At 45.1% G+C, this 12,555-nt stretch overlaps 1 protein-coding gene across 1 annotated transcript in view; it reads left to right on the forward strand.

Annotated features, from left to right (window-relative positions):
• Window positions 1-3,274, forward strand: part of slc49a4 (solute carrier family 49 member 4) — a 46,789-nt gene extending 43,515 nt beyond the window's left edge. Inside the window, exon 9 of the mRNA XM_077216268.1 lies at window positions 1,470-3,274. Coding sequence (XP_077072383.1) covers window positions 1,470-1,585 — 116 coding nt within the window. The 3' untranslated portion in view covers window positions 1,586-3,274. The remainder of the gene's footprint in view (window positions 1-1,469) is intronic.
• The last annotated feature ends 9,281 nt before the right edge of the window (window positions 3,275-12,555 follow it).

Here is a 12,555-nt window from a genome sequence, read left to right on the forward strand (position 1 = left end):
CTAAATCATATCATTTATCCCAAATGGGCTCCACAGCTGACCCAGCATGCATTTCACCTTCTGCCATTGATTGCAGCTCTCACTTCAGGGGCAATTGATCAACCTGTTATCTGGATACGGGACGCCTTGAAATTGAAATCCACTTCTCTATTAAATTAAGTTGCGTTCTTTCCTTTGTCCTCGAGGGTCTGTGTGTTTGACCTGGTTTATGTTATATTCAACCCAGCGCTCTATCAGAGCCACAGCAGCTGGTGTGAGGCTTTCATCTATTGAATCGCTCACCGCAGTATATGTATTCTGAATGTGTTTGCACAGCTCTCGCATGCAGTTTTCAGTGTTGTCCTTTAAAAAGTATCTTCGTATTCATGTGCAGTGCTTGTAAAAATGATTCTATTGCTGGTTTAAACTTCAACCTTATGTAAAACCTCTCGTAACTTGAACTGCCCAATGAAAGGAATAGAGCGGCTGTGGGAACCTGTGTGTGTCTGCTATCTCACACAGTCTGATGTATTTCAAACAATTATTAGTATATTTTGTTTTTCTATTTGCCTTTGATTTTTGGAGCATGACCATGTATATGGTTTGGTCAGAAGGAAATGAAGGTCTGTTTTTATGTTCAAAGTTTGTAAGTGCCAACTGCATTTAGTCAATGTAAATTGCTGTTTGTAACCACTTGCAGCTCTGTAATGTAGTGAAATGGGCCATTATATATATAAAAACTTTATTAGAAGACTTTATTTTATCCATCATGAGTTTATGGGATTTTGAAAAACAGTACCTACACACACATTTACATTAAGGCATGGTCACATGGCAAACAAGGTCTATCTCCACTGTTAATAATGTAATGATGCACTAAGCACTGCTAAGGCAGAAGTCACTTTCAAAGCAAGTACTATTCAATTGGTCAATGCGGCAAATTCTTGTGGAAATATTTCACCCCTGCTCAAAATTCTGAATGTGTGGACTCCTATTGAAATGACTGGATTTTGCCTTTAGAAAAAAAAATGCAATGCAAGCTAAGCTGTGAACTTTTTTTTTTCTTGTACCTTACAAATGTACCTAACCCTTTAAGGCCAAGTAGGCTTGCATTGTTATTTTTGTATGTTACTGTGTTTATAAAATTATGATAAACATTATCTTTCGGTGAACTACATGGTATTCGGTGCTCGAAATGCCGTCATCACTAACCACAGTCATCCTTGGATGCTAGTTTTTGTTTTTTAAGATACTACTAAACAGCTTTTTTTAGGTACTAAGAAAAGAAAGAAAAAAACATTTACATTTGTTAACTTACCTGATACTTACAAACGTGAAGAAAATTCCGATGATTAATGCGGGGAAAAAACACTATTTCCAAAAATATGTTAAACTCATGTCTGTTCTATCATGCATTGATGTACGTGGTATCCAGCGCTCTTAACACTGCCATCGCTAACCTCAGTCAACCTTGCTATTTTGTTTTTCAGAGCTGTCCTGGTTGAACTGGTGTTTGACAGGATCCTGCATCTTCAGTCTCCTGCTCCTCCTTTTCTTCAGGGAATCGTATGACCGCCTCTATTTGGACGTCTTTGTCTCTGTCTGAGCACACCGAGTGAGCTTTTTCCCGCAGAAGAAGACTGAAGGCTTTTCTTTTTATGGACAATGTATTCCAGCAGAGTGCACAGAAAAGGGCACACAGCATGTTGCTCACTTTAATGGATCAGTGCTTCAGTTTTTTTGAAAGATGTTGTAAGTGTGAAATATATGATCAGCCGTGATGGCAGTGCATTGTGTTAGCATCATAACTAACAGTAGGAACTGAGACCTGACTAAGGAGGAAACAAGTGTAGATACTGACTTTGACATTTTGCCCTCTGAATGCATCCCTTTTATACATTTTATTTTACCCTTTTTTTTTTAATAAATGATCAAAATAATGCGTTTACACACTGTCACGATATAAGGGACATTTATTGCGTAGAGATGCAAGCACAAGCGGATCTTCTCGTGGATTTGGCAGTGCCCCATGGTGATGACTCCTCTAGTGCTCTCACCACATCTAATGGGAGTGTAATGGATAATTATAGACAAGCTCAATTAGCCGCCTGGCGGGAGCTATGGCCGTCTGTGGAACGAGGACCTCTTAGAGCTGTAGTGTCACTTGTAAATAGCCTGTGGGATCCAAGCTTTAATTGACCTGTGATAGGTCTGTCAATATGTGGCATATGCCGTGGTCCTCAAGTCTTCACGTTTTCCTTATCAGCCCATATTATGCAAAGGATTATTCACTCCACTGTGGGGTTTAACTAATCGTTTTACAGCGATTGGTCCGATTCTGTGTCGTGTTACCTCAAAATGTCTGAGGCTGTGGTTTATGAGATGAGAGATCTATATTCATGTTAAGGTAGCCATTTGTGTTGATCTCTAGCTGTAGCATGTGCACAGTGGGTGTCTGTTGCACAAGCCTTTGAGCCTTTTTACAGAATTGTTTGCAATTGATTATGTTTTAAGAGCATTTAAATGTAATTTATTAGCTAATTTTAGGGATTAATTCACTAATATTGACTATAAGGGATTGTTAATGGTTTTTATGTCTGAGCGTTTTAACATGGCATTACCGACTGCTGGAACAGTAAAACACCAGCAATAACAGCCATGTTTGGTAGCCTTTCGTGATTTGTGGCACAACCTCATCTATCAACGAGTGCAATATTCCCTCTCCCTGTCGTATGACCCGTGAACCCACTGGTCTGTTCTCCTGCATTTTTCAGTATCACCATAAAAATGGAGCCCATCTGATTCTAGACTACTTCATCGCATTAGTTGCGTGCAACTTTGCTGTGAAAGGTGAAATTTGGTGTCTTGAGACTTGGATTTAGGATTGACTTCAGTGGAACTGATAGACGGTTATCAGTGGAAAGGAAAATCATTTCATGGACATGCTGAATTCTTTCAGCCCTCACATTTCCACAGCTTTGCAACTGAGAAATTTGGACACACACAGTTCTGTTCTCCTCTGGGAAAAGCCTGCTTGCGAATCACTTTCCGTGTTTCTCTGTACAGAACGGTTCTCTCTTTTACCTGTGAACATGCCTTAATAAACAGTGACCTTTGTTCTGTCCTCCTCTCAACTGTGATGTGCGTGCCATGCTGCAGTCGGTGCTTGTGCTCTGTTCCGTCACTGTAATGTTAATGATAAGTGGCACAGGAGGGGCGTACGTGTTTCTGTCCGTGCTCAAATACATGTCGAAGATTTTTAGCACCTTATTAAAAAGATGTTTTTAAAATGGAATCGTGTCTTATTCTCCTCTCTGTCACCGAGATGTTGACCTGGCTTCAATGTAATGAGAAAACGTGAAAATAAGTTATAAAACAAATATTTCTGACTCTAAATTATGATTGGATGAGCCATGTACAAAGGCGTTTTAAAATACTACAATGATAGAAATGTTGGCAGTGTGAACCAGCCATTACAGAATGCTGCCTTCCTTCGAGGAAACAAACAATTTTGTTTCCACTAAATGTGTCATCATGGGCATCTATATGTATTAGGTCATATTTTTGGATTTTGCAGACACTCCACACCCTTCAAAGCATGAGATCATAGATGACACCAGGATTGAGAGTGGGCGTACACAGCAAGTGTGTGTTTAGCATATTGTGCAGTACACCAGCCAAAAAATCTGCGGTTTGCATGCAAGCCTATAGAATATTGTTCTCATCTAATAAACTTTCAGTATGAATTTTGCCAGTGTTCATTTTTCATAATAAAAATTTCGATTAACAGTTTAATTTTCATGGAACTAACAGTTTAAATATCATTTATTTATTTTTAACTTGAATAGTCTTATACAAGTTCCTTTTAGGCTTTAAAAACCTTGAAAAGAATAATATTCAAAATATAATAAAAATATATTGCATATATATTACAAAAACTCAAATAAGTACTATTTTAATATTTATAGATATAAAAAAATTACTCTATTGTTGGTCAACTTTCCATTCATGTGAATAATATAATACAACATAACATATAATTATGTATATAAATGTGCAATTATGTTATATATATATATATATATATATATATATATATATATATATATATATATATATAACTTCACTTTGTAGTTTGTGTATATATTATTGTCTCCACAAATATAGAATGAGCCATTTATCTCCTTGTCTGTCACTGTATTTTTAGGTTTGTGTGAAACTAACAATTTGCAATTATGTGAACGCTAAATAAAATTGCATTCATTCTTGTTTATGCTTTCGCATTAAAATCAGTCTGATGGTTTTTATGTGGATTAATGATCCTTAGAGACACGGAAACAGTGAATACCAAGTTTAAAGGTACCCCCCTTTTTTAAGTATTACTTTTTCACTCTTTCAGCTTTCAAAGAATAAAGTATTGATGTTTCTTAAGTCCTTTTTTGTTTCACAGCACTGCTGTCAGAGCACTGAAAGAACATTGATCCCTTTCTTCATCCCACCATAGCTGAATACCAAAAAGGATCATTTAAGCTTGTCGCGTCAAATTTTCAGCACATAAAAACAGCCTCTGATTCAAGTGTTACTTTTCAGTGTTTACAACAGCAGCAACAGGCATCCTGGGAGAAGATTGTCTTAAACAGGTGTTTTCATTCAGTGACAAGCAATTTCATAAAATCCATTTTGGCTTTGTTCCCTTCCTCCATGCGCTCTGTTCCGCCATGGTTCGTGTTTTTGAGCACATGACGCACACTCTGTTGTAAACAGTGCTCACTGTCAATCTAGGAGACACTTTTATAGCCATTGATTTGTTTTTTCTGTTGCAGCTTTCAGTCCTCACATGCTCTGTTTGCCATTTCTTGTTTCCGGCAAGACGTTTCCCAGCGGACTTCTTCTGTGACAGATGAACAGAACCCTTGTCTTATGAAAAATACAAATAAATAGAAATCAAAAATATAGGATGGTTGCATTCGGTTTCACCAGTTACAGTTGTGCTTATAAGTTTACACACCCCTTGCAGAAACTATACAATTCTTATATTTAGCCTGTTTAGCATGAAATGAATTCACACAAATTAACATGTTCAAAAGTTGAATGAATGAGGCATTTATATAGTCAAGTGCTTTACTATGTTCTATTGTACACCCAAAGTGCTTTACAATCATAAAGAGGGTCACAGTGTGCAGCATCCACTTGGATGGTAGTACCCCAGAGTGCAGTCTGGACGATGGGGCAGAGCGACACAACAAAATTACCATGGTAATTTATAAATTATAATATGGTAATCTGGACCATTAATGGACCTGCCGGATCTGGGCCATTTATTATGATATTTTATATTATGATATTTTATTACGTAATACACTGACAACCAACAATCATCACAACAGTGATAATTCAAAGCTCATCACAAGCAATCTTCCACAAGAAAGTTAATACTACTATATAGAAGCTGCACAGTGTCATTCGCACAAACATTAAACACCATCATGGTAACACACATGAAATTTTAAAAATGCAATAAACATTAATTTAACAACATTAAATGTAACATAAAACCCTAATGTACATAACTGATTAGAAAAGAACTAGGAAAACTAAGAAGAAACAGTTATTTCAACAAAAATACATCAAATGTGAAGTGTCACGCAGGGAATAGTGGGAAAGTCAATTTACGTTTTTTCACTGTAAATTATACAATGAGTTGTTCATTTTCACTTTCAAAAACTGTACATTTAACGGTATTTTACAGTAAAATTACATTAAATGTACCGTTAGATCTATCACAGTTATTTACCGTATATTAAGGCAACTTTCTGTTAACCAATTAACAGTTTTGCACTGTAGCATTTTTACAGTCTTTTACTGTAAAAATCAGGATCATTTTTTACAGTGTGGGTGACACGGATAAATGTATGCCGTAGTTTTTCGGGATGTGGAAGCGCGCAAAAGTTCCAGAAATGTACAAAAAGTGCCCTGGCCTTGTATAGGAAGGTAAGGAAAATAAGACTAATCAAAATTAAATGACCAAGACTAGGTTGACCATTTGATTTTTCTCAGGAGATGTTCTGAGCATTTTACTTCACACCGGATTATAAGCAAACTGCCAAGAGAACTGCTAGCTAATGAAAATAAACTAGCAATCTATTCAGTCAGCATATTTGTATTTGATCTGTGTGAATTAGAGAAATATAAGACTTGCTAGACCTACTTTTAGCTATTATAATTTTAGCTTTGTCATAATACCTGTTGATACTACAACAATGCAAAGTATATGCTCTTAACCTTGCAGTTTTTCACATATCATTTAATACTCAATTTCTCCATTTCTTTGCACAAAACTCTGCAGAAAGTGCCATTTAATGGTTTATTTTTTTTTAAAATACATTAAATGGTTGGGTTGGGCAACTTTTTTTCTGTTTTTTTTTTCTTTTTCTTTAGTGTGCATACATTTATGAATTATATGGACTCCTTATGTCATTTGATGTCCTTTTGGAGTCTCCAAATGTCCCTTTTTTGTGTGGAAAGACACTTAAATTTACCTTGAAAAAAGCTTCTTCATCTAATGGTTTACTTTGCTGGATATAGCAAACAATGCTAAAATGTGTTAAACAAGATTCAAACAGGAATTTTGTTCTGTTCTGTTTGTTTGTTTATTTATAAAGCATGATTAAAACAACAAAGCACTGATCATTGTCCTGTACAATCATAGTTAAATACAATTATAAAAATAGGACATAAATGTAACTGCAAATAACATCATAAAAATGATGCATACAAGCAATAGTGGAAATACCCAAGGGCGTAGGTTTAGGGGGGGACGCTGGGTACTAGTCCCAATCAATATTTTGAGATGACAAATTTGTCCCCACCAATATTTAGCAAGCTCCTTTGAACTGGTAGTTTGATATTTGCGCTGCTATTTGGATCGATTCCAACGGCCAGGACGACAACAGTACAAGATACGCCGTAATTTGATTGGCGGCGGGTTATCTGACGGGCAGGCTACACGCGCGGGCCGGGACTACTTTTTGTGCTTGCACTCACTGGCAGCGAGCGGGTGGTGTGTGCGTGTGTGCGCGCGTGACGACGCCGATGGTAAGTTACCAGGGTTCCCTTTCGAGAGGTCTCTCCTATTGCGTAAGTAGCTTACGCTATGGGAAAACTCCTTTTCTCGAGAATATTGAAGTCTTTATGTAAAACGCATTGCAGCTGCACAGCTGACAGCAATGAACGAAGGCAGCTCGGTCATTGGCTGTGCTGCGGCAACTTGCTCGAACCAATGACGGGGCGACTCTGAATGCGCGACCAATGAGCGCGCTTCGCGCCCGCGCGCGTCAGAGCCCGCCAAGATGGGCGTGGCCAAGAGCTATATATTGGGCGCCCCGTCATGAGAGTTCTTTAGATTTAATCTCCTTCAGCGAACACCTTCTTCGCTGGATCCTCCGGATTATTGAAGCTTCGCCGTCGAAAAGCATACCAGCGGGATTTGCTACGAGGACGTCGGCACCTTCAGCCACCTTCTAACGCGATCCTACTGAGCCATCCGGCGTACTGCTCACGCAAGTATTTACATCTGTTCGCTCTGCGACACTTGTAAAAGAGCAAATTTTCCAAGGCGTTGTTTCAAATGCCTTCCTGCGCGTCGTGCAGAGACCTTCTCCCGGACGGGGATCGTCACATCATCTGCGCTCGCTGCCTGGGCCGGGACCACGCAGAAGCTGCTTTGACCAAGGGCGGATGCCCCGAATGTGACGACCTGGGTCTCTCCGCACTGCGGGCTCGCCTCGCCGCTTTCGCCGTGAGCGAGCCCATCGCCGCCATCCCTCTGTTCGAGCCGCGCACTAAGAAAAAGCGCCGCTCACAGAGGCTTCCTGAACCTGAGCTCAGTGACGTCACGCCGAGCCAGTCTCCGCGTGCTTCACCGCCGCTCTTGCCTTCCCCACCGCCGGTTCAGTTCACCCAGCCGGACCCACACCCCTCTAGCAGAGCGGTGGGCCTTGTGACTTTCGGCGCGTCCAAGGACGACGGGGGAATGGATGACAGCTTGTCAATCGACGCTGCATCGGACGACTGGCCGGGCTCCACTCTCGACCCCGCCCCGTCGACGCTAGCTAGCGCGAGCGGGGGCTCCACCATGGATAGCGAGATTATCCGCGTTCTCTCTAAGGCCGTGGAAGACCTCGGGCTCGATTGGTCTTCTCCCGAAGAACCAACCCGGAGCCGACTGGATGAGTGGTTTCTGCAGGGGCGCCAGCAGGCCCCTCGGCAAAGGCCTTCTCCCTTCTTCCCGGAAGTTCACGACGAACTCACCAAGTCGTGGAAAGCCCCCCACTCTGCGCGCCTAAAGCCTTCTTTTTCTTCCTCGCTCTCCTCTGTGGACGGCGCAAAGGAAAGAGGCTACGAGGGAACACCGCCCCTCGAGGAGGCCGTGGCCAATCATCTCTGCCCGCCCTCCACCACCGGATGGAAAGCCAAAGCTTCCCACCCCTCGAAGCCCTGCCGCACTACTTCAGCTCTCGCCGGTCGCGCCTACGCCGCCGCCGGCCAAGCTGCATCAGCGCTTCACTCTATGGCGGTACTTCAAGTGTTCCAAGCCAAGCTTCTCCGCTCTATGGACGAGTCTGGCCCCGAACCCGAAGCCTTTAAGGACCTACGCAGCGCGACTGACATAGCCCTGCGAGCCACGAAGGCCACCGCCCAGTCTATCGGCCGTGCCATGGCTAATTTGACTGTTCTCGAGCGCCATCTGTGGTTGACTCTGACTGAGATGAAGGACGCGGATAAGGCGCCATTTCTCGACGCGCCTATCTCCACCAGCGGGCTGTTTGGACCGGCGGTTAAGGGTTTCGCCGAACGCTTCACTGAGGCCCAGAATGCTTCACAAGCTATGCGGCATTTCCTGCCCAAGCGCTCCAGCTCATCGCAGAGCAGACAGAGGCCGCCGCAGCCGCAGCGGGCTAGAACAGCCCCCACCGCCTCTCAGCCCGCGCCTCAGGCTGACGCTCGACGCCGCTCGCGCTCTCACAACCGCAAGCCGCCTTCTGAGCGACGGGGTCCTCGGCCCAAGATTGTGCTGAACCCCGAGCCTCGAAAGCCGTCCTAGCCACAAGAATGAAAAGAGAGAGTGCGTGTCTCGCAAAAGCCGGACCACTCTCTCTGCAAAAGCTCAAGCATTACCCAGTCCCCTTACAGGCGGCTGGATATGTTCATACAGCAGTCAATGGGCCAGTCACAGAGCTCGCTCACCTGCAAACAAACGCCGTTTTTACGGCGACGCACAGAAAACACAAAAAGAGTCTTTTTCTGCCTGTGTCACTAAGGGTTCACATGTCCACAAGGTGTGCATTCCCAGATACTGTCAAAACAGTGCCAAATTCATTCCCAGCTCAAGCTGCGCACCCCATGAATGTAGATCACGTGCCTACGGTCATGTACGCACCACTACACACAAGCACTGTTCACACAGTTATAAATTCATCCCCAGTAAAAGCGGGAAACATTATAAAAGTGACGCGTGTGCCTACCACTGTTTATGCACCCCCACTTATAAACACTGTCCTTACAGTGTCAAACACAATCCCAGCCCAGGCTGCGAGTTTTACAGACACAGCGCGCGCTGCTGTAATCACACACGCGCCCATTCACTCAGCTGCTCAGCGCGCGCCCGCGCCTCTGAGAGCTATGAGCTCAGGCGATTCGCTGGCCGGGTCCCTGCGTCACAGCGGCCCGCCCCTAGCCTGTATTCAGCCCATATCTGTACACGCAGCGGCATGGGAAAATATTCCAGATATGCCGAAATGGGTATTGAATATAGTAAAGCACGGATACTCGCTCCAGTTCGCTCGCAGACCACCACGTTTTACGACTGTGGTCGAGACGAAAGTGAGAAAAGAGTGCTCACATGTTCTACGCACCGAAGTGCGCAAACTAATAGAAAAGGGCGCTGTGGAAACTGTTCCCCCCTCTCTGAGCGAGGCAGGTTTTTACAGCCGCTATTTTCTCGTCCCGAAAAAGGATGGCGGTCTCCGCCCCATCCTAGATCTCAGACACCTGAACAAAGCACTAATGATTCGCTCGTTCAGAATGTTAACAACCAAATATATCCTCGCGCAAGTACGCCCAGGAGATTGGTTTCTCTCAGTGGATCTGAAAGATGCTTACTTTCACATTCCAATAGCGCCTCATCACAGGCCGTTTCTGAGATTCGCTTTCGAGGGACAGTCGTACCAGTACACAGTACTTCCGTTCGGCCTGTCCCTGGCTCCCCGTACATTCACGAAATGTATGGATGCAGCACTTTCCCCCCTAAGGCGAAGGGGAGTGCGAATACTGAATTATCTCGACGATTGGCTGATTCTAGCACAATCAGAGAGTCAGTTAATAACACACAGATCTTGGATTATCAGCCATTTAGAATGCCTGGGTCTAAGAATCAATTTTGCAAAAAGCATACTATCTCCCAGCCAGAGGATTTCTTTCCTGGGAATAGTTCTAGACTCGATGCAAATGACAGCGCGTCTCTCATCAGAGCGCGCGCTCACCATCCGGCGCCTTGCAACATCATTCAGGGCGGGCGCGCTCGCCCCCGTCAAGCGGTTTCAGAGGATGCTCGGTCTCATGGCCTCAGCATCGGCCGTACTCCAGCTAGGATTGTTGCATATGCGCCCTCTCCAACGCTGGCTCAAGAGCCGCGTCCCTACTCACGCGTGGCGTTCGGGCCACCTTTTAATCAGAGCGAACCACGGCTGTATAAAAGCCCTGACGCACTGGAAAGCCGCCGACTGGTACCAGTCAGGCGTGAGTCTGGGTGTGAACACAAGGAGAAAGATGATAACGACAGATGCCTCCAAAATAGGTTGGGGGGCCCTTTACGAGGGCAGGCCTGTCTCCGGCTTTTGGTCAAACCCGGAGAAGCGCCTACACATAAACTGTCTGGAAATGAAAGCGGTCGCTTTGGCTCTCAGAGCCCTGCTCCCACAGCTGAGAAACGAACACGTCTTGGTCCGAACGGACAACATGACGGTAGTATCGTACATAAATCGCCAGGGTGGACTCAGGTCGAGCTCCATGCATTCAATGGCAAGGAGACTCATTTTATGGTCCCAGCACAACTTGCGCTCGCTGAGAGCAGCGCATGTGCCAGGTGCCCTGAACCAGGGGGCGGACATGCTATCCAGAGACAAAATTCTCCCAGGAGAATGGGCTCTCAACCCGCTGACGATTCACTGGTTATGGAAAACCTTTGGCAAAGCGGAGATCGACCTCTTCGCCTCCAAGGAGAACGCGCACTGCCCTCTTTTCTTCACGAAAAGCATGGATGCGCTCGCCCAGAGCTGGCCGAGCCGTCCCTTATATGCCTTTCCCCCGATCGCGATGCTACCGCAGGTCATCAGTCGGGTCAGAGAGGAGAAAGACGCAGTGCTGCTGATAGCCCCACTCTGGAAGAACCAAACATGGTTTCCAGATCTGATGCAAATGCAATCTGCACCACGGCCGATTCCACTGAGGCCAGACCTCCTCAGTCAGGCCAACGGGATGATATTTCATCCCCGCCCCGATCTGTGGGCCCTTCATGCATGGCCCCTCAACGGGTTCCCAGGAACCTCACGAGCGGAGCACTAAAAACCATCGCTGAGGCGCGGGCGCCCTCCACGAGACGCTTATATGCCCAGAAATGGAAAGTGTTCAGTGTCTGGTGTAATGCCAAGGGCCTGAACCCTGAAACATGCGAGATTACGAACGTACTCGCTTTTCTACAAGGGCTTCTGGAGGCGGGCCGCGCCCCCTCCACGCTCAAAGTATATGTGGCGGCCATCACAGCATCACACGACCCTGTAATGGAACGTCCATTGGGAAGAAACGACCTAATTATTCGTTTCCTAAGGGGCGCTAGGAGGATGAACCCTTCACGCCCCCCCTCAGTGCCGATCTGGGACCTAGCTACTGTCCTAGACGCTCTTAAAGGGCCTCCGTTCGAACCACTCCGAACCGTGCACCTTAAACAGCTCTCGCTCAAGACTGCGCTCTTGCTGGCACTCGCCTCGGTCAAGAGAGTGGGCGACCTGCACGCGCTTTCGACAAGCACTGCCTGCCTAGAATTCGGACCTAACGACTGCAGGGTCGTCCTTAGACCGAAACATGGGTATATTCCTAAAGTGCTCACCACTCCCTTCAGAGCACAGGTTATCTCCCTAACTGCGCTATCGTCCCCAGCAGACGAACACGACGCTAATCTACTCTGCCCCGTTAGGGCTCTCAGAGTGTATTTGGAGCGTTCTGCCCTATTCAGACAGACAGAACAACTGTTTGTATGCTTTGGCGGCCGTACGAAAGGTTCCGCCGTTTCAAAGCAGAGAATCTCTCACTGGATACTTGAAGCTATAGCGCTGGCTTATGAAGCTAAGGGACTTCAATGCCCCTGGGGAGTCAAAGCACACTCCACCAGGAGTGTGGCTTCTTCCTGGGCATGGTCGAGCGGGATACCGATCGAGGATATTTGTGCGGCGGCAGGCTGGGCCTCACCGTCCACATTTATCAGGTTCTACAACCTACAGGTCCCGACACTGCATTCCAATG

This window comes from Siphateles boraxobius, unplaced genomic scaffold, assembly GCF_051911475.1.
Source record: "Siphateles boraxobius isolate OS27281-9 unplaced genomic scaffold, OSU_SipBor_1 7, whole genome shotgun sequence".
Lineage (NCBI taxonomy): Eukaryota > Metazoa > Chordata > Actinopteri > Cypriniformes > Leuciscidae > Siphateles > Siphateles boraxobius.